Below are 23,365 nucleotides of genomic sequence, written 5' to 3' on the forward strand. Positions count from 1 at the left end.
TCAACCCTTACTCACCGAGTTCCCAAACTCAAACTCTGGGATGCTACGGGGAGGGGGAGGAAATCAGAAGGACATTGTCTCCCTTACTCCTCCTCACAACTGGCTCCAGAGCAGTGTTGGGGAAGGCTTCAGACTGGTGGCTTGTTGGCATTCAATGGCTGTAAGAAATGCAAGGCCCACAGGTCAGAGGAGGAGTCAACTGGGGGGGTGGGAGAGGAAGATGGAGACTAAAGGGAATGAAGAAAAGTTGGTGCAGTACTAATTTTCTGCCTCCAGATGGCTCCAGGAAAGCTTGTAAACAATATCGAGTACAGTACTTGATGCCAGTGTTGGAGATTTTCAGGCCTTCAAATTAGTACTGGGCCAATTTTTACTTTTTCTTCCCAAATTTCATAACTGTATTGTCACTTTCTGACCTTTACATTGATCCGGACACTGTTTATATTGTTTTACTGCCCATGACAACTGTGACGCCACAGTTTGCGAGACTATTGGAAACTCGCGGATGGCTGTTGCCCCTATGCCCTCCGCACACCCCCCGCCAACCTCCCTGTAATACCCACAGAACCAAATACCAACTTTAAGTAACTTATTTTCCCTCCTCTCCTTAAGAGACGGACGATCGCTGGGATTGAACGCCACGCACACTTTGTTTATGGGGGCGAGTCCGCTGCGGGAGAGCAGGAAGACTGGCCATTTTGGAAGGTACGCCAGGGGGGAGGGGAGGTGGGGGGTGGGGAGGGGAAGTGGGGGAAAGGCCCTGGAATGAAGCTCGCACTCCCGCTCAGTGACCGAGACACCCGAATGGGTCCGTGTCTCCAGCCCCGGGCCTGAGGGTGGCGGCCCCGGGATCCGGGCAGGTCTTGGGAGCAGGCGGAGTTCAGGGCGGGGGTGGTGGGGGGGGCGAAATAATGCGGAACTAACCCGCCATCCTTTCAGCGCAGGGGAGGAGAGAGGGAACGGGGATGGCGGTAATTCTAGTCACGTCAAAACAAATATAGTTGTGGACAGGGGCATACGGCATCTGGGGCATTCAAAGAAATGTAGCAGTGTTGCTTGTACACTCTGAATGGGATTGGTTATTAGCTCCACTCCCCCCATCCCACCGCTCCCGGAACGTGGACTGTGTATTTCCTATTAGTCCCCTGCAGGATCTGCAGCCCTGAGGGTTGTCGGTGGCACTATGCCCTGTTCTTGCAGGATCTGCAGCAGGCCTTCCTGTAGTACCAGTGTGTGCACAGCTTCACCTTCAACACCAGTGCGCAGTTGGCCGTCACTTTATCCTGACAGTTGTCATCTGCAAGGCAAAAGGATGGAGGTGGAAATTTAACAATGGGAACCAGACACCGATTCACTAGGCATCGACCCCCTCACACGAGCAACGCCCCCCCCGCCCTCCCCACTAAGGTTGCCAACTCTGGTTGGACGTATTACAGGAAGTTCCATCACATAAACTCCCACCTCGGATCTCCCCGCCCCCAACACTAGATTGGTGATGTAGTTCCCTGGGAGTGTATTAGATTGGTGATGCAGGTCCCTGGGGGTGTATTAGATTGGTGATGTAGCTCCTGTGGGCGTATCAGATTGGTGATATAGGTCCCTGGGGGTGTATTAGATTGGTGATATAGGTCCCTGGGGGTGTATTAGATTGGTGATGCAGGTCCCTGGGGGTGTATTAGATTGGTGATGCAGCTCCTGTGGGTGTATCAGATTGGTGACGTATGCCTTCTTAACCACCTTATTGACCTGTCCTGCTACCTTCAAGTATCTGTAGACATGCACGCCAAGGTCCCCTTCTCCTTCTACACCGTTTCGTACTCCCTTGCCGTGTTTGCCCTCCCCAAATCCATTACCTCACACTTCTCTGGATTGAATTCCATTTTGCCACTTTTCTGCCCACCTGACCAGTCCATTGATATCTTCCTGCAGTCCACAGCTTTCCTCCTCACTATCAACCACACGGCCAATTTTTGATCATCTGCAAACTTCTTAATCGTGTCCCCTACATTTAAGTTTAAATCATATATGTACCACAAAAAGCAAGGGACCTAGTACTGAGCCCTGTGGAACACCACTGGAAACATCCTTCCAGTCACAAAACACCCGTCGACCATTACCCTTTGCTTCCTGCCACTGAGCCAATTTTGAATCAAATTTGCCACTTTCCCTTGGATCCCATTGGTTTTTACTTTTTTGACCAGTCTGCCATGTGGGACCTTGTCAAAAGCCTTTCAAAAATCCATGTAGAACACATCAAAAGCACTACCCTCATCGACCCTCCTTGTAAATGCCTCAAAAAATTCAAGCAAGTTAGTCAGGCACGACCTTCCCTGAACAAATCCATGTTGACTGTCCTTGATTAATCCGTGCCTTTCTAAATGACGGTTTATACTGTCCCTCAGAATTGATTCCAATAATTTGCCCACTGCCGAGGTTAGACTGACTGGCCTGTATTTACTCGGTCTATCCTTTTCTTCCTTTTTGAACAACGGTACAACATTAGCAGTCCTCCAATCCTCCAGCACCATGTCTGTGGCCAGGGAGGATTAGAAAATGATGGTCAGAGCCTCCACTATTTCCTCCCTTGCTTCTTTTAACAGCCTGGGATACATTTCATCCGGTCCTGGAGATGTAGGTCCTGGGTCCCTGGGTGTGTATTAGATTGGTGATGTAGGTTCGTGGGAGTACATTAGATTGGTGATATAGGTCCCTGGGGGTGTATTAGATTGGTGATATAGGTCCCTGGGGGTGTATTAGATTGGTGATATACGTCCCTGGGAGTGTATTAGATTGGTGATATAGGTCCCTGGGGGTGTATTAGATTGGTGATATAGGTCCCTGGGGGTGTATTACATTGGTGATATAGGTCCCTGGGAGTTTATTAGATTGGTGATATAGGTCCATGGGGGTGTATTAGATTGGTGATATAGGTCCCTGGGGGTGTATTAGATTGGTGATATAGGTCCATGGGGGTGTATTAGATTGGTGATATAGGTCCCTGGGGGTGTATTAGATTGGTGATATGGGTCCCTGGGGGTGTATTAGATTGGTGATATAGGTCCCTGGGAGTGTATTAGATTGGTGATATAGGTCCATGGGGGTGTATTAGATTGGTGATATAGGTCCCTGGGGGTGTATTAGATTGGTGATATAGGACCCTGGGAGTGTATTAGATTGGTGATATGGGTCCATGGGGGTGTATTAGATTGGTGATATAGGTCACTGGGGTGTATTCGATTGGTGATATAGGTCCCTGGGGGTGTATTAGATTGGTGATATAGGACACTGGGAGTGTATTAGATTGGTGATATGGGTCCATGGCTGTGTATTAGATTGGTGATATAGGTCCCTGGGGGTGTATTAGATTGGTGATATAGGACCCTGGGAGTGTATTAGATTGGTGATATAGGTCCCTGGGGGTGTATTAGATTGCAGATGTAGGTCCTTGGGAGTGTATTAGATTGCAGATGTAGGTCCTTGGGAGTGTATTAGATTGGTGATATAGGTCCCTGGGGGTGTATTAGATTGGTGATATAGGTCCCTGGGGTGTATTAGATTGGTGATATAGGTCCCTGGGGGTGTATTAGATTGGTGATATAGGTCCCTGGGAGTGTATTAGATTGGTGATATAGGTCCCTGGGGGTGTATTAGATTGCAGATGTAGGTCCTTGGGAGTGTATTAGATTGCAGATGTAGGTCCTTGGGAGTGTATTAGATTGGTGATATAGGTCCCTGGGGGTGTATTAGATTGGTGATATAGGTCCCTGGGGGTGTATTAGATTGGTGATATAGGTCCCTGGGGGTGTATTAGATTGGTGATATAGGACCCTGGGAGTGTATTAGATTGGTGATATGGGTCCATGGGGGTGTATTAGATTGGTGATATAGGTCCCTGGGGGTGTATTAGATTGGTGATATAGGACCCTGGGAGTGTATTAGATTGGTGATATAGGTCCCTGGGGGTGTATTAGATTGCAGATGTAGGTCCTTGGGAGTGTATTAGATTGCAGATGTAGGTCCTTGGGAGTGTATTAGATTGGTGATATAGGTCCCTGGGGGTGTATTAGATTGGTGATATAGGTCCCTGGGGTGTATTAGATTGGTGTTATAGGTCCCTGGGGGTGTATTAGATTGGTGATATAGGACCCTGGGAGTGTATTAGATTGGTGATATAGGTCCCTGGGGGTGTATTAGATTGGTGATATAGGTCCCTGGGAGTGTATTAGATTGGATGAAATAGGTCCCTGGGGTGTATTAGATTGGTGATATAGGTCCCTGGGGGTGTATTAGATTGGTGATATAGGACCTTGGGAGTGTATTAGATTGGTGATATGGGTCCATGGGGGTGTATTAGATTGGTGATATAAGTCCCTGGGGGTGTATTAGATTGGTGATATAGGTCCCTGGGGTGTATTAGATTGGTGTTATAGGTCCCTGGGGGTGTATTAGATTGGTGATATAGGTCCCTGGGGGTGTATTAGATTGGTGATATAGGTCCCTGGGAGTGTATTAGATTGGTGATATAGGTCCCTGGGGGTGTATTAGATTGGTGATATAGGTCCATGGGGGTGTATTAGATTGGTGATATAGGTCCCTGGGAGTGTATTAGATTGGTGATGTAAGTCCATGGGAGTGTATTAGATTGGTGATATGGGTCCCTGGGGAGTGTATTAGATTGGTGTTATAGGTCCCTGGGGGTGCATTAGATTGGTGATATGGGTCCCTGGGGAGTATTAGATTGGTGATATCGGTCCCTGGGGAGTGTATTAGATTGGTGTTATAGGTCCCTGGGGGTGTATTAGATTGGTGATATGGGTCCCTGGGGAGTATTAGATTGGTGATATAGGTCCCTGGGGAGTGTATTAGATTGGTGTTATAGGTCCATGGGGGTGTATTAGATTGATGATATGGGTCCCTGGGGAGTATTAGATTGGTGATATAGGTCCATGGGGGTGTATTAGATTGGTGATATGGGTCCCTGGGGGTGTATTAGATTGGTGATATAGGTCCCTGGGGGTGTATTAGATTGGTGATATAGGTCCCTGGGGGTGTATTAGATTGGTGATATAGGTCCATAGGGGTGTATTAGATTGGTGATATGGGTCCCTGGGGGTGTATTAGATTGGTGATATAGGTCCCTGGGGGTGTATTAGATTGGTGATATAGGACCCTGGGAGTGTATTAGATTGGTGATATAGTTCCCTGGGGGTGTATTAGATTGGTGATATGGGTCCATGGGGGTGTATTAGATTGGTGATATAAGTCCATGGGAGTGTATTAGATTGGTGATATAGGTCCCTGGGGGTGTATTAGATTGGTGATATAGGTCCCTGGGGTTGTATTAGATTGGTGATATAGGTCCCTGGGGGTGTATTAGATTGGTGATATAGGTCCCTGGGAGTGTATTGGATTGGTGATATAGGTCCCAGGGGGTGTATTAGATTGCAGATGTAGGTCCTTGGGAGTGTATTAGATTGGTGATATAGGTCCCTGGGGGTGTATCAGATTGGTGATATAGGTCCCTGGGGTGTATTAGATTGGTGTTATAGGTCCCTGGGGGTGTATTGGATTGGTGATATAGGACCCTGGGAGTGTATTAGATTGGTGATGTAGGTCCCTGGGGGTGTATTAGATTGGTGATATGGGTCCCTGGGAGTGTATTAGATTGGTGATATAGGTCCCTGGGGGTGTATTAGATTGGTGATATAGGTCCCTGGGGGTGTATTAGATTGGTGATATAGGTCCCTGGGGGTGTATTAGATTGGTGATATAGGTCCCTGGGGGTGCATTAGATTGGTGATATAGGTCCATGGGGGTGTATTAGATTGGTGATATAGGTCCCTGGGAGTGTATTAGATTGGTGATATAGGTCCCTGGGGGTGTATTAGATTGGTGATATAGGTCCCTGGGAGTGTATTAGATTGGTGATATAGGTCCATGGGGGTGTATTAGATTGGTGTTATAGGTCCATGGGGGTGTATTAGATTGGTGATATAGGTCCCTGGGAGTGTATTAGATTGGTGATATAGGTCCCTGGGAGTGTATTGGATTGGTGATATCGGTCCATGGGGGTGAATTAGATTTGTGATATAGGTCCCTGGGGGTGTATTAGTTTGGTGATATAGGTCCATGTGGGTGAATTAGATTGGTGATATAGGTCCATGGGGGTGTATTAGATTGGTGATATAGGTCCATGGGGGTGTATTAGATTGGTGATATCGGTCCATGGGGGTGAATTAGATTGGTGTTATAGGTCCCTGGGGGTGTACTAGGTTGGTGATATAGGTCCATGTGGGTGTATGAGATTGGTGATATTGGTCCCTGGGGGTGTATTAGATTGGTGATATAGGTCCCTGGGGGTGTATTAGATTGGTGATATCGGTCCATGGGAGTGTATTAGATTGGTGATGTAAGTCCATGGGGGTGTATTAGATTGGTGATATGGGTCCATGGGGGTGTATTAGATTGGTGATATAGGTCCCTGGGGGTGTATTAGATTGGTGATATAAGTCCCTGGGGGAGTATTAGATTGGTGATATCGGTCCCTGGGGAGTGTATTAGATTGGTGATATAGGTCCCTGGGGGTGTATCAGATTGGTGTTATAGGTCCCTGGGGGTGTATTAGATTGGTGATATAGGTCCCTGGGAGTGTATTAGATTGGTGATATGGGTCCCTGGGGAGTATTAGATTGGTGATATAGGTCCATGGGGGTGTATTAGATTGGTGATATGGGTCCCTGGGGGTGTATTAGATTGGTGATATAGGTCCCTGGGGGTGTATTAGATTGGTGATATCGGTCCCTGGGAGTGTATTAGATTGGTGATATAGGTCCCTGGGAGTGTATTAGATTGGTGATATAGGTCCCTGGGAGTGTATTAGATTGGTGATATAGGTCCCTGGGAGTGTATTAGATTGGTGATATAGGACCCTGGGAGTGTATTAGATTGGTGATATAGGTCCCTGGGGGTGTATTAGATTGGTGATATAGGACCCTGGGAGTGTATTAGATTGGTGATGTAGGTCCCTGGGGGTGTATTAGATTGGTGATATGGGTCCCTGGGAGTGTATTAGATTGGTGATATAGGTCCCTGGGGGTGTATTAGATTGGTGATATAGGTCCCTGGGGGTGTATTAGATTGGTGATATAGGTCCCTGGGGGTGTATTAGATTGGTGATATCGGTCCCTGGGGGTGTATTAGATTGGTGATATAGGTCCATGGGGGTGTATTAGATTGGTGATATAGGTCCCTGGGAGTGTATTAGATTGGTGATATAGGTCCCTGGGGGTGTATTAGATTGGTGATATAGGTCCCTGGGAGTGTATTAAATTGGTGATATAGGTCCATGGGGGTGTATTAGATTGGTGTTATAGGTCCATGGGGGTGTATTAGATTGGTGATATAGGTCCCTGGGAGTGTATTAGATTGGTGATATAGGTCCCTGGGAGTGTATTAGATTGGTGATATCGGTCCATGGGGGTGAATTAGATTGGTGTTATAGGTCCCTGGGGGTGTATTAGGTTGGTGATATAGGTCCATGTGGGTGTATTAGATTGGTGATATAGGTCCCTGGGGGTGTATTAGATTGGTGATATCGGTCCCTGGGGGTGTATTAGATTGGTGATATCGGTCCATGGGAGTGTATTAGATTGGTGATGTAAGTCCATGGGGGTGTATTAGATTGGTGATATGGGTCCATGGGGGTGTATTAGATTGGTGATATAGGTCCCTGGGGGTGTATTAGATTGGTGATATAAGTCCCTGGGGGAGTATTAGATTGGTGATATAGGTCCATAGGGGTGTATTAGATTGGTGATATAGGTCCCTGGGGAGTGTATTAGATTGGTGATATAGGTCCCTGGGGGTGTATTAGATTGGTGTTATAGGTCCCTGGGGGTGTATTAGATTGGTGATATAGGTCCCTGGGAGTGTATTAGATTGGTGATATGGGTCCCTGGGGAGTATTAGATTGGTGATATAGGTCCATGGGGGTGTATTAGATTGGTGATATGGGTCCCTGGGGGTGTATTAGATTGGTGATATAGGTCCCTGGGGGTGTATTAGATTGGTGATATAGGTCCCTGGGAGTGTATTAGATTGGTGATATAGGTCCCTGGGAGTGTATTAGATTGGTGATATAGGTCCCTGGGAGTGTATTAGATTGGTGATATAGGTCCCTGGGAGTGTATTAGATTGGTGATGTCGGACCCTGGGAGTGTATTAGATTGGTGATATAGGTCCCTGGGGGTGTATTAGATTGGTGATATAGGTCCCTGGGAGTGTATTAGATTGGTGATGTAGGACCCTGGGAGTGTATTAGATTGGTGATATAGGTCCCTGGGAGTGTATTAGATTGGTGATATAGGTCCCTGGGAGTGTATTAGATTGGTGATGTTGGACCCTGGGAGTGTATTAGATTGGTGATATAGGTCCCTGGGAGTGTATTAGATTGGTGATATAGGTCCCTGGGAGTGTATTAGATTGGTGATGTCGGACCCTGGGAGTGTATTAGATTGGTGATATAGGTCCCTGGGGGTGTATTAGATTGGTGATATAGGACCCTGGGAGTGTATTAGATTGGTGATATAGGTCCCTGGGGGTGTATTAGATTGGTGATATGGGTCCATGGGGGTGTATTAGATTGGTGATATAAGTCCATGGGAGTGTATTAGATTGGTGATATAGGTCCCTGGGGGTGTATTAGATTGGTGATTTCGGTCCCTGGGGGTGAATTAGATTGGTGATATAGGACCCTGGGAGTGTATTAGATTGGTGATATAGGTCCCTGGGGGTGTATTAGATTGCAGATGTAGGTCCTTGGGAGTGTATTAGATTGGTGATATAGGTCCCTGGGGGTGTATTAGATTGGTGATATAGGTCCATGGGAGTGTATTTGATTGGTGATATAGGTCCCTGGGGGTGTATTAGATTGGTGATATAGGTCCCTGGGGGTGTATTAGATTGGTGATATAGGACCCCGAGAGTGTATTAGATTGGTGATATAGGTCCCTGGGGGTGTATTAGTTTGCAGATGTCGGTCCTTGGGAGTGTATTAGATTGGTGATATAGGTCCCTGGGGGTGTATTAGATTGGTGATATTGGTCCCTGGGGTGTATTAGATTGGTGTTATAGGTCCCTGGGGGTGTATTGGATTGGTGATATAGGACCCTGGGAGTGTATTAGATTGGTGATGTAGGTCCCTGGGGGTGTATTAGATTGGTGATGTAGGTCCCTGGGGGTGTATTAGATTGGTGATATGGGTCCATGGGGGTGTATTAGATTGGTGATATAGGTCCCTGGGGGTGTATTAGATTGGTGATATGGGTCCATGGGGGTGTATTAGATTGGTGATATAGGTCCCTGGGGTGTATTAGATTGGTGTTATAGGTCCCTGGGGGTGTATTGGATTGGTGATATAGGACCCTGGGAGTGTATTAGATTGGTGATATAGGTCCCTGGGAGTGTATTAGATTGGTGATATGGGTCCATGGGGGTGTATTAGATTGGTGATATAGGTCCCTGGGAGTGTATTAGATTGGTGATATGGGTCCATGGGGGTGTATTAGATTGGTGATATAGGTCCCTGGGAGTGTATTAGATTGGTGATATGGGTCCATGGGGGTGTATTAGATTGGTGTTATAGGACCCTGGGAGTGTATTAGATTGGTGATATAGGTCCCTGGGGGTGTATTAGATTGGTGATATGGGTCCATGGGGGTGTATTAGATTGGTGATACAGGTCCCTGGGGGTGTATTAGATTGGTGATATCGGTCCATGGGGGTGAATTAGATTGGTGATATAGGTCCCTGGGGGTGTATTAGATTGGTGATATAGGTCCCTGGGGGTGTATTAGTTTGGTGATATAGGTCCATGTGGGTGAATTAGATTGGTGATATAGGTCCATGGGGGTGTATTAGATTGGTGATATGGGTCCATGGGGGTGTATTAGATTGGTGATATAGGTCCCTGGGGGTGTATTAGATTGGTGATATAAGTCCCTGGGGGAGTATTAGATTGGTGATATAGGTCCATGGGGGTGTATTAGATTGGTGATATAGGTCACTGGGGTGTATTCGATTGGTGATATAGGTCCCTGGGGGTGTATTAGATTGGTGATATAGGACCCTGGGAGTGTATTAGATTGGTGATATGGGTCCATGGCTGTGTATTAGATTGGTGATATAGGTCCCTGGGGGTGTATTAGATTGGTGATATAGGACCCTGGGAGTGTATTAGATTGGTGATATAGGTCCCTGGGGGTGTATTAGATTGCAGATGTAGGTCCTTGGGAGTGTATTAGATTGCAGATGTAGGTCCTTGGGAGTGTATTAGATTGGTGATATAGGTCCCTGGGGGTGTATTAGATTGGTGATATAGGTCCCTGGGGTGTATTAGATTGGTGATATAGGTCCCTGGGGGTGTATTAGATTGGTGATATTGGTCCCTGGGAGTGTATTAGATTGGTGATATAGGTCCCTGGGGGTGTATTCGATTGCAGATGTAGGTCCTTGGGAGTGTATTAGATTGCAGATGTAGGTCCTTGGGAGTGTATTAGATTGGTGATATAGGTCCCTGGGGGTGTATTAGATTGGTGATATAGGTCCCTGGGGGTGTATTAGATTGGTGATATAGGTCCCTGGGGGTGTATTAGATTGGTGATATAGGACCCTGGGAGTGTATTAGATTGGTGATATGGGTCTATGGGGGTGTATTAGATTGGTGATATAGGTCCCTGGGGGTGTATTAGATTGGTGATATAGGACCCTGGGAGTGTATTAGATTGGTGATATAGGTCCCTGGGGGTGTATTAGATTGCAGATGTAGGTCCTTGGGAGTGTATTAGATTGCAGATGTAGGTCCTTGGGAGTGTATTAGATTGGTGATATAGGTCCCTGGGGGTGTATTAGATTGGTGATATAGGTCCCTGGGGTGTATTAGATTGGTGTTATAGGTCCCTGGGGGTGTATTAGATTGGTGATATAGGACCCTGGGAGTGTATTAGATTGGTGATATAGGTCCCTGGGGGTGTATTAGATTGGTGATATAGGTCCCTGGGAGTGTATTAGATTGGATGAAATAGGTCCCTGGGGTGTATTAGATTGGTGATATAGGTCCCTGGGGGTGTATTAGATTGGTGATATAGGACCTTGGGAGTGTATTAGATTGGTGATATGGGTCCATGGGGGTGTATTAGATTGGTGATATAAGTCCCTGGGGGTGTATTAGATTGGTGATATAGGTCCCTGGGGTGTATTAGATTGGTGTTATAGGTCCCTGGGGGTGTATTAGATTGGTGATATAGGTCCCTGGGGGTGTATTAGATTGGTGATATAGGTCCCTGGGAGTGTATTAGATTGGTGATATAGGTCCCTGGGGGTGTATTAGATTGGTGATATAGGTCCATGGGGGTGTATTAGATTGGTGATATAGGTCCCTGGGAGTGTATTAGATTGGTGATGTAAGTCCATGGGAGTGTATTAGATTGGTGATATGGGTCCCTGGGGAGTGTATTAGATTGGTGTTATAGGTCCCTGGGGGTGCATTAGATTGGTGATATGGGTCCCTGGGGAGTATTAGATTGGTGATATCGGTCCCTGGGGAGTGTATTAGATTGGTGTTATAGGTCCCTGGGGGTGTATTAGATTGGTGATATGGGTCCCTGGGGAGTATTAGATTGGTGATATAGGTCCCTGGGGAGTGTATTAGATTGGTGTTATAGGTCCATGGGGGTGTATTAGATTGATGATATGGGTCCCTGGGGAGTATTAGATTGGTGATATAGGTCCATGGGGGTGTATTAGATTGGTGATATGGGTCCCTGGGGGTGCATTAGATTGGTGATATAGGTCCCTGGGGGTGTATTAGATTGGTGATATAGGTCCCTGGGGGTGTATTAGATTGGTGATATAGGTCCATGGGGGTGTATTAGATTGGTGATATGGGTCCCTGGGGGTGTATTAGATTGGTGATATAGGTCCCTGGGGGTGTATTAGATTGGTGATATAGGACCCTGGGAGTGTATTAGATTGGTGATATAGTTCCCTGGGGGTGTATTAGATTGGTGATATGGGTCCATGGGGGTGTATTAGATTGGTGATATAAGTCCATGGGAGTGTATTAGATTGGTGATATAGGTCCCTGGGGGTGTATTAGATTGGTGATATAGGTCCCTGGGGTTGTATTAGATTGGTGATATAGGTCCCTGGGGGTGTATTAGATTGGTGATATAGGTCCCTGGGAGTGTATTGGATTGGTGATATAGGTCCCTGGGGGTGTATTAGATTGCAGATGTAGGTCCTTGGGAGTGTATTAGATTGGTGATATAGGTCCCTGGGGGTGTATCAGATTGGTGATATAGGTCCCTGGGGTGTATTAGATTGGTGTTATAGGTCCCTGGGGGTGTATTGGATTGGTGATATAGGACCCTGGGAGTGTATTAGATTGGTGATATAGGTCCCTGGGGGTGTATTAGATTGGTGATATAGGTCCCTGGGGGTGTATTAGATTGGTGATATAGGTCCCTGGGGGTGTATTAGATTGGTGATATAGGTCCCTGGGGGTGTATTAGATTGGTGATATAGGTCCATGGGGGTGTATTAGATTGGTGATATAGGTCCCTGGGAGTGTATTAGATTGGTGATATAGGTCCCTGGGGGTGTATTAGATTGGTGATATAGGTCCCTGGGAGTGTATTAGATTGGTGATATAGGTCCATGGGGGTGTATTAGATTGGTGTTATAGGTCCATGGGGGTGTATTAGATTGGTGATATAGGTCCCTGGGAGTGTATTAGATTGGTGATATAGGTCCCTGGGAGTGTATTGGATTGGTGATATCGGTCCATGGGGGTGAATTAGATTTGTGATATAGGTCCCTGGGGGTGTATTAGTTTGGTGATATAGGTCCATGTGGGTGAATTAGATTGGTGATATAGGTCCATGGGGGTGTATTAGATTGGTGATATAGGTCCATGGGGGTGTATTAGATTGGTGATATCGGTCCATGGGGGTGAATTAGATTGGTGTTATAGGTCCCTGGGGGTGTATTAGGTTGGTGATATAGGTCCATGTGGGTGTATGAGATTGGTGATATTGGTCCCTGGGGGTGTATTAGATTGGTGATATAGGTCCCTGGGGGTGTATTAGATTGGTGATATCGGTCCATGGGAGTGTATTAGATTGGTGATGTAAGTCCATGGGGGTGTATTAGATTGGTGATATGGGTCCATGGGGGTGTATTAGATTGGTGATATAGGTCCCTGGGGGTGTATTAGATTGGTGATATAAGTCCCTGGGGGAGTATTAGATTGGTGATATAGGTCCATAGGGGTGTATTAGATTGGTGATATAGGTCCCTGGGGAGTGTATTAGATTGGTGATATAGGTCCCTGGGGGTGTATTAGATTGGTGTTATAGGTCCCTGGGGGTGTATTAGATTGGTGATATAGGTCCCTGGGAGTGTATTAGATTGGTGATATGGGTCCCTGGGGAGTATTAGATTGGTGATATGGGTCCCTGGGGGTGTATTAGATTGGTGATATAGGTCCCTGGGGGTGTATTAGATTGGTGATATAGGTCCCTGGGAGTGTATTAGATTGGTGATATAGGTCCCTGGGAGTGTATTAGATTGGTGATATAGGTCCCTGGGAGTGTATTAGATTGGTGATATAGGTCCCTGGGAGTGTATTAGATTGGTGATATAGGACCCTGGGAGTGTATTAGATTGGTGATATAGGTCCCTGGGGGTGTATTAGATTGGTGATATAGGACCCTGGGAGTGTATTAGATTGGTGATGTAGGTCCCTGGGGGTGTATTAGATTGGTGATATGGGTCCCTGGGAGTGTATTAGATTGGTGATGTAGGTCCCTGGGGGTGTATTAGATTGGTGATATAGGTCCCTGGGGGTGTATTAGATTGGTGATATAGGTCCCTGGGGGTGTATTAGATTGGTGATATCGGTCCCTGGGGGTGTATTAGATTGGTGATATAGGTCCATGGGGGTGTATTAGATTGGTGATATAGGTCCCTGGGAGTGTATTAGATTGGTGATATAGGTCCCTGGGGGTGTATTAGATTGGTGATATAGGTCCCTGGGAGTGTATTAGATTGGTGATATAGGTCCATGGGGGTGTATTAGATTGGTGTTATAGGTCCATGGGGGTGTATTAGATTGGTGATATAGGTCCCTGGGAGTGTATTAGATTGGTGATATAGGTCCCTGGGAGTGTATTAGATTGGTGATATCGGTCCATGGGGGTGAATTAGATTGGTGTTATAGGTCCCTGGGGGTGTATTAGGTTGGTGATATAGGTCCATGTGGGTGTATGAGATTGGTGATATAGGTCCCTGGGGGTGTATTAGATTGGTGATATAGGTCCCTGGGGGTGTATTAGATTGGTGATATCGGTCCATGGGAGTGTATTAGATTGGTGATGTAAGTCCATGGGGGTGTATTAGATTGGTGATATGGGTCCATGGGGGTGTATTAGATTGGTGATATAGGTCCCTGGGGGTGTATTAGATTGGTGATATAAGTCCCTGGGGGAGTATTAGATTGGTGATATAGGTCCATAGGGGTGTATTAGATTGGTGATATAGGTCCCTGGGGAGTGTATTAGATTGGTGATATAGGTCCCTGGGGGTGTATTAGATTGGTGTTATAGGTCCCTGGGGGTGTATTAGATTGGTGATATAGGTCCCTGGGAGTGTATTAGATTGGTGATATGGGTCCCTGGGGAGTATTAGATTGGTGATATAGGTCCATGGGGGTGTATTAGATTGGTGATATGGGTCCCTGGGGGTGTATTAGATTGGTGATATAGGTCCCTGGGGGTGTATTAGATTGGTGATATAGGTCCCTGGGAGTGTATTAGATTGGTGATATAGGTCCCTGGGAGTGTATTAGATTGGTGATATAGGTCCCTGGGAGTGTATTAGATTGGTGATATAGGTCCCTGGGAGTGTATTAGATTGGTGATGTAGGACCCTGGGAGTGTATTAGATTGGTGATATAGGTCCCTGGGGGTGTATTAGATTGGTGATATAGGTCCCTGGGAGTGTATTAGATTGGTGATGTAGGACCCTGGGAGTGTATTAGATTGGTGATATAGGTCCCTGGGAGTGTATTAGATTGGTGATATAGGTCCCTGGGAGTGTATTAGATTGGTGATGTAGGACCCTGGGAGTGTATTAGATTGGTGATATAGGTCCCTGGGAGTGTATTAGATTGGTGATATAGGTCCCTGGGAGTGTATTAGATTGGTGATGTAGGACCCTGGGAGTGTATTAGATTGGTGATATAGGTCCCTGGGGGTGTATTAGATTGGTGATATAGGACCCTGGGAGTGTATTAGATTGGTGATATAGGTCCCTGGGGGTGTATTAGATTGGTGATATGGGTCCATGGGGGTGTATTAGATTGGTGATATAAGTCCATGGGAGTGTATTAGATTGGTGATATAGGTCCCTGGGGGTGTATTAGATTGGTGATTTCGGTCCCTGGGGGTGTATTAGATTGGTGATATAGGACCCTGGGAGTGTATTAGATTGGTGATATAGGTCCCTGGGGGTGTATTAGATTGCAGATGTAGGTCCTTGGGAGTGTATTAGATTGGTGATATAGGTCCCTGGGGGTGTATTAGATTGGTGATATAGGTCCATGGGAGTGTATTTGATTGGTGATATAGGTCCCTGGGGGTGTATTAGATTGGTGATATAGGTCCCTGGGGGTGTATTAGATTGGTGATATAGGACCCCGGGAGTGTATTAGATTGGTGATATAGGTCCCTGGGGGTGTATTAGTTTGCAGATGTCGGTCCTTGGGAGTGTATTAGATTGGTGATATAGGTCCCTGGGGGTGTATTAGATTGGTGATATTGGTCCCTGGGGTGTATTAGATTGGTGTTATAGGTCCCTGGGGGTGTATTGGATTGGTGATATAGGACCCTGGGAGTGTATTAGATTGGTGATGTAGGTCCCTGGGGGTGTATTAGATTGGTGATGTAGGTCCCTGGGGGTGTATTAGATTGGTGATATGGGTCCATGGGGGTGTATTAGATTGGTGATATAGGTCCCTGGGGGTGTATTAGATTGGTGATATGGGTCCATGGGGGTGTATTAGATTGGTGATATAGGTCCCTGGGGTGTATTAGATTGGTGTTATAGGTCCCTGGGGGTGTATTGGATTGGTGATATAGGACCCTGGGAGTGTATTAGATTGGTGATATAGGTCCCTGGGAGTGTATTAGATTGGTGATATGGGTCCATGGGGGTGTATTAGATTGGTGATATAGGTCCCTGGGAGTGTATTAGATTGGTGATATGGGTCCATGGGGGTGTATTAGATTGGTGATATAGGTCCCTGGGAGTGTATTAGATTGGTGATATGGGTCCATGGGGGTGTATTAGATTGGTGTTATAGGACCCTGGGAGTGTATTAGATTGGTGATATAGGTCCCTGGGGGTGTATTAGATTGGTGATATGGGTCCATGGGGGTGTATTAGATTGGTGATACAGGTCCCTGGGGGTGTATTAGATTGGTGATATCGGTCCATGGGGGTGAATTAGATTGGTGATATAGGTCCCTGGGGGTGTATTAGATTGGTGATATAGGTCCCTGGGGGTGTATTAGTTTGGTGATATAGGTCCATGTGGGTGAATTAGATTGGTGATATAGGTCCATGGGGGTGTATTAGATTGGTGATATGGGTCCATGGGGGTGTATTAGATTGGTGATATAGGTCCCTGGGGGTGTATTAGATTGGTGATATAAGTCCCTGGGGGAGTATTAGATTGGTGATATAGGTCCATGGGGGTGTATTAGATTGGTGATATAGGTCCCTGGGGAGTGTATTAGATTGGTGTTATAGGTCCCTGGGGGTGTATTAGATTGGTGATATAGGTCCCTGGGGGTGTATTAGATTGGTGATATAGGTCCCTGGGGGTGTATTAGATTGGTGATATAGGTCCATGGGGGTGTATTAGATTGGTGATATAGGTCCCTGGGAGTGTATTAGATTGGTGTTATAGGTCCCTGGGGGTGTATTAGATTGGTGATATAGGTCCCTGGGGGTGTATTAGATTGGTGATATGGGTCCCTGGGGAGTATTAGATTGGTGATATAGGTCCCTGGGGGTGTATTAGATTGGTGATATGGGTCCCTGGGGAGTATTAGATTGGTGATATGGGTCCCTGGGGAGTATTAGATTGGTGATATAGGTCCCTGGGGAGTGTATTAGATTGGTGCTATAGGTCCCTGGGGGTGTATTAGATTGGTGATATAGGTCCCTGGGGGTGTATTAGATTGGTGATATGGGTCCCTGGGGAGTATTAGATTGGTGATATAGGTCCCTGGGAGTGTATTAGATTGGTGATATAGGTCCCTGGGGGTGTATTAGATTGGTGATATAGGTCCCTGGGGAGTGTATTCGATTGGTGATATAGGTCCCTGGGGGTGTATTAGATTGGTGATATGGGTCCCTGGGGAGTATCAGATTGGTGATATAGGTCCCTGGGGGTGTATTAGATTGGTGATATAGGTCCCTGGGGGTGTATTAGATTGGTGATATAGGTCCCTGGGGGTGTATTAGATTGGTGTTATAGGTCCATGGGGGTGTATTAGAGTGGTGATATGGGTCCCTGGGGAGTATTAGATTGGTGATATAGGTCCATGGGGGTGTATTAGATTGGTGATATGGGTCCCTGGGGGTGTATTAGATTGGTGATATAGGTCCCTGGGGGTGTATTAGATTGGTGATATAGGTCCCTGGGAGTGTATTAGATTGGTGATATAGGACCCTGGGAGTGTATTAGATTGGTGATATAGGTCCCTGGGGGTGTATTAGATTGGTGATATAGGACCCTGGGAGTGTATTAGATTGGTGATATAGGTCCCTGGGGGTGTATTAGATTGGTGATATGGGTCCATGGGGGTGTATTAGATTGGTGATATAAGTCCATGGGAGTGTATTAGATTGGTGATATAGGTCCCTGGGGGTGTATTAGATTGGTGATATAGGTCCCTGGGGGTGTATTAGATTGGTGATATAGGACCCTGGGAGTGTATTAGATTGGTGATATAGGTCCCTGGGGGTGTATTAGATTGCAGATGTAGGTCCTTGGGAGTGTATTAGATTGGTGATATAGGTCCCTGGGTGTGTATTAGATTGGTGATATAGGTCCCTGGGGTGTATTAGATTGGTGTTATAGGTCCCTGGGGGTGTATTAGATTGGTGATTTCGGACCCTGGGAGTGTATTAGATTGGTGATGTAGGTCTCTGGGGGTGTATTAGATTGGTGTTATAGGTCCCTGGGGGTGTATTAGTTTGGTGATGTAGCCCCTTTGAGTGCACTCGATATAACTCTCTGGTATATGTCGTACATCAATGTGCATGGCACTGTCAATGTGTGTGCATGCCTCAGTCATTCTTACCAGGTGCATCTGTTGGACACAGCTGAACTTCGCAGGTCTGTTTTGCCTCTGGTTTTGTGGATGGATCGCATCCTTGTCCAACTTCATCTCCTTGGTAACATTTCACCTCCCGAACCTGGACTCCACTGCCACAGGTTTTACTGCACTGTGCAGGACAAAGACTGCAGTTATTTATCAGACAGCACCAGCTGCAGGTTCCCTGATGCAACAGCAATCCGAAGCCAGTTCAAGAGCCAATGCACTATCAGCACCACTTTCCTTTGTCACAGAAGGAATACTTTTTTTGCTCTCAAGATGTAGGGTGCCAGTGTCCATGAATAGAACATTTGCCCAGTGTCACCATCAAGCATTCACTCCTCAAGGATAACTCCTCTGCACTGCTCCATCAAGCACTTCCAGCTCAGATCTCGCATGGGTCAGACGCAGAATACAGTTCCCTCCTTACCACCAATGAGGCACTCTCAGGTCAGGTATAGAATGGGTTAGCTGTGGAGTTAAGCTCTCTCTACACTGTCCCACCAGACCCTCTCAGGTCAGGTATAGAATTGGTTCGCTGTGGAGTTAAGCTCTCTCTACACTGTCCCACCAGACCCTCTCAGGTCAGGTATAGAATTGGTTAGCTGTGGAGTTAAGCTCTCTCTACACTGTCCCACCAGACCCTCTCAGGTCAGGTATAGAATGGGCTACGTACATTATAAATATATCTTCATTATGACCCATTTATTTCCGACAAGGGGACTGACCTGAGAACTCACAATCACTGAAATGCTCAACAATACAGGTTGAGATAGATTTTACCCCACAACTTTTAATTTTGTATTTGATTTAAATCACCCGTTAGATTATCATAATAATTGTGTTAATACTTGGTTTGCAGTGTACTGATGCGTAGACCCTGGTGATGTGAACAGTCCTTTCCTCACGGTGCCGGCTGATCGCCTTTCCTGTCAGTACCTGCTCCACAAGTGGTTAAACCGTTCGCCATATTGGCAGGCGATGGCGGAGATGGAAATAACTGTTAAGGTTTAACCTCCGGGAGAGGAGGACGCCTGCAGCAGTATTGCTCAGCAAGCTTACAGACAGCAAACGACTACAACCAAGCAGGGATCCTGATCCCGGCAGCTGGGCTCGTACACCGCACGCAGAGGGGTAGAAATCCATCTCGGGCAGAGGCGCAAGACGGGCGATGGCAAATCGGCTGCTCGTTTTACATTCCGCCCGATTCACACCCCGCCCGGCTCACACCCCGCCCGGCTCACTACTCCGCCCGATTCACACCCCGCCCGGCTCACACCCCGCCCGGCTCACTACTCCGCCCGATTCACACCCCGCCCGGCTCACACCCCGCCCGTTTTACACTCCGCCCGGCTCACTACTCCGCCCGATTCACACCCCGCCCGGCTCACTACTCCGCCCGATTTACTGCCCGAGAAGAATTTCTCCCCCCAGTGAGTTTTTGAAATCTTGCTGAGACGAACAGTGACACGCTCGGTCCCACACCGCACTAAGTGTGTAAGTGTTCAGTGTCACAGAGCAGGGGTTGAAGGAGGCAAGTTCCTGATCTCAGACCCATGGAGCAGGGAGATACTGAGCAGAAGCAATGATACCTCCCACCGGAGGAACGTAGCGATGGTGGGGGAGTGGGTTGAGTGAATGGAGAAGATAGGAACAGGAGCAGGTCAACAGCCCCTCGAGCCTGTCCGGCATTCTATTAGATCATGGCTGATCTGTATCTTAACTCCATCGGCCCGCCTTTGCTCCATATCCCTTGATACCCTTACCTAATAAATTTCTATTGATCTCAGTCTTGAAAGCTCAAATTGACCCCAAGCATCTATAGCCTTTTTGGGAGACCAAGTTCCAGATTTCCACTGCCCTTTGTGTGAAAAAGTGCTTCCTGATTTCACTCCTGAATGGCTGAGATCTACTTTTAAGATTATATCCCCTCATTCTTGATTCCCCCAGTAGAGGAAATAGTTTCTCCATATTCACTCTATCAAGTGCTTTTAACATCTCGATCAGATCACCCCTCAATCTTCTAAATTCAAGGGAATACAAGCCACATTTATGCTACCTGTCCTTATAATTTAACCCTCTAAGTCCCGTTCTGGTGAATCTGCACTGCACCCCCTCCAAGGCCAATATATCCTTCTTGAGATGCCGTGCCCAGAACTGAACACAGTACTCGAAATGAGGTCTGACCAAGGATTTGTACAGCTGTAACATAACTTCCACCCCTTTGTATTTCAGCCCCCTTGAGATAAAGGCCAACTTTCTATCAGCCTTTTTGATTGCTTTTTGTCCCTGTGCACTGGCTTTAAATGATTTATCATTCGTTCATGGGATGTGGGCGTCGCTGGCGAGGCCAGCATTTATTGCCCATCCCAAATTACCCTTGAGAAGGTGGTGGTGAGCCGCCCTCTTGAACCGCTGCAGTCCGTGTGGTGAAGGTTCTCCCACAGTGCTGTTAGGAAGGGAGTTCCAGGATTTTGACCCAGCGACGATGAAGGTGGTGTTGTTTATGTATTTGAGAATGAGAGAGGAGTTATGTTCCCTGGCGCTTCTTAGTTATGCCAGGACATTGACAGCAGGACGGGAGAATGGGGAACGAGATGTCAGGAGACATTGACAGCAGGACGGGAGAATGGGGAACGAGATGTCAGGAGACGTTGACAGCAGGACGGGAGAATGGGGAACGAGATGTCAGGAGACATTGACAGCAGGACGGGAGAATGGGGAACGAGATGTCAGGAGACGTTGACAGCAGGACGGGAGAATGGGGAACGAGATGTCAGGAGACATTGACAGCAGGACGGGAGAATGGGGAACGAGATGTCAGGAGACATTGACAGCAGGATGGGAGAATGGGGAACGAGATGTCAGGAGACGTTGACAGCAGGACAGGAGAATGGGGAACGAGATGTCAGGAGACGTTGACAGCAGGACGGGAGAATGGGGAACGAGATGTCAGGAGACATTGACAGCAGGACGGGAGAATGGGGAACGAGATGTCAGGAGACATTGACAGCAGGACGGGAGAATGGGGAACGAGATGTCAGGAGACATTGACAGCAGGATGGGAGAATGGGGAACGAGATGTCAGGAGACGTTGACAGCAGGACGGGAGAATGGGGAACGAGATGTCAGGAGACATTGACAGCAGGACGGGAGAATGGGGAACGAGATGTCAGGAGACATTGACAGCAGGACGGGAGAATGGGGAACGAGATGTCAGGAGACATTGACAGCAGGACGGGAGAATGGGGAACGAGATGTCAGGAGACATTGACAGCAGGACGGGAGAATGGGGAACGAGATGTCAGGAGACATTGACAGCAGGACGGGAGAATGGGGAACGAGATGTCAGGAGACATTGACAGCAGGATGGGAGAATGGGGAACGAGATGTCAGGAGACGTTGACAGCAGGACAGGAGAATGGGGAACGAGATGTCTGGAGACATTGACAGCAGGACGGGAGAATGGGGAACGAGATGTCTGGAGACGTTGACAGCAGGACGGGAGAATGGGGAACGAGATGTCTGGAGACGTTGACAGCAGGACGGGAGAATGGGGAACGAGATGTCTGGAGACGTTGACAGCAGGACGGGAGAATGGGGAACGAGATGTCTGGAGACGTTGACAGCAGGACGGGAGAATGGGGAACGAGATGTCAGGAGACATTGACAGCAGGACGGGAGAATGGGGAACGAGATGTCAGGAGACGTTGACAGCAGGACGGGAGAATGGGGAACGAGATGTCAGGAGACATTGACAGCAGGATGGGAGAATGGGGAACGAGATGTCAGGAGACGTTGACAGCAGGACGGGAGAATGGGGAACGAGATGTCAGGAGACATTGACAGCAGGACGGGAGAATGGGGAACGAGATGTCAGGAGACGTTGACAGCAGGACGGGAGAATGGGGAACGAGATGTCAGGAGACGTTGACAGCAGGACGGGAGAATGGGGAACGAGATGTCAGGAGACATTGACAGCAGGACGGGAGAATGGGGAACGAGATGTCAGGAGACATTGACAGCAGGACGGGAGAATGGGGAACGAGATGTCAGGAGACATTGACAGCAGGATGGGAGAATGGGGAACGAGATGTCAGGAGACGTTGACAGCAGGACGGGAGAATGGGGAACGAGATGTCAGGAGACATTGACAGCAGGACGGGAGAATGGGGAACGAGATGTCAGGAGACATTGACAGCAGGACGGGAGAATGGGGAACGAGATGTCAGGAGACATTGACAGCAGGACGGGAGAATGGGGAACGAGATGTCAGGAGACATTGACAGCAGGACGGGAGAATGGGGAACGAGATGTCAGGAGACATTGACAGCAGGACGGGAGAATGGGGAACGAGATGTCAGGAGACATTGACAGCAGGACGGGAGAATGGGGAACGAGATGTCTGGAGACATTGACAGCAGGACGGGAGAATGGGGAACGAGATGTCTGGAGACGTTGACAGCAGGACGGGAGAATGGGGAACGAGATGTCTGGAGACGTTGACAGCAGGACGGGAGAATGGGGAACGAGATGTCTGGAGACGTTGACAGCAGGACGGGAGAATGGGGAACGAGATGTCTGGAGACGTTGACAGCAGGACGGGAGAATGGGGAACGAGATGTCAGGAGACATTGACAGCAGGACGGGAGAATGGGGAACGAGATGTCTGGAGACGTTGACAGCAGGACGGGAGAATGGGGAACGAGATGTCTGGAGACGTTGACAGCAGGACGGGAGAATGGGGAACGAGATGTCTGGAGACGTTGACAGCAGGACGGGAGAATGGGGAACGAGATGTCTGGAGACGTTGACAGCAGGACGGGAGAATGGGGAACGAGATGTCAGGAGACATTGACAGCAGGACGGGAGAATGGGGAACGAGATGTCAGGAGACGTTGACAGCAGGACGGGAGAAT

General features: G+C 47.6%; 1 protein-coding gene across 1 annotated transcript in view; it reads right to left on the minus strand.

The window, feature by feature from the left end:
- Positions 1 to 717: 717 nt before the first annotated feature.
- Positions 718 to 23,365, minus strand: part of LOC137324929 (ADAMTS-like protein 2) — a 330,648-nt gene continuing 308,000 nt past the window's right edge. The window contains exons 18-19 of the mRNA XM_067989619.1: positions 18,432 to 18,576; positions 718 to 1,297 (exon numbers count right to left, since the gene is read on the minus strand). Of these exons, the coding sequence (XP_067845720.1) occupies positions 1,182 to 1,297; positions 18,432 to 18,576 (261 nt within the window). The 3' untranslated portion in view covers positions 718 to 1,181. The remainder of the gene's footprint in view (positions 1,298 to 18,431; positions 18,577 to 23,365) is intronic.

This window comes from Heptranchias perlo, chromosome 9, assembly GCF_035084215.1.
Source record: "Heptranchias perlo isolate sHepPer1 chromosome 9, sHepPer1.hap1, whole genome shotgun sequence".
Classification (NCBI taxonomy): domain Eukaryota; kingdom Metazoa; phylum Chordata; class Chondrichthyes; order Hexanchiformes; family Hexanchidae; genus Heptranchias; species Heptranchias perlo.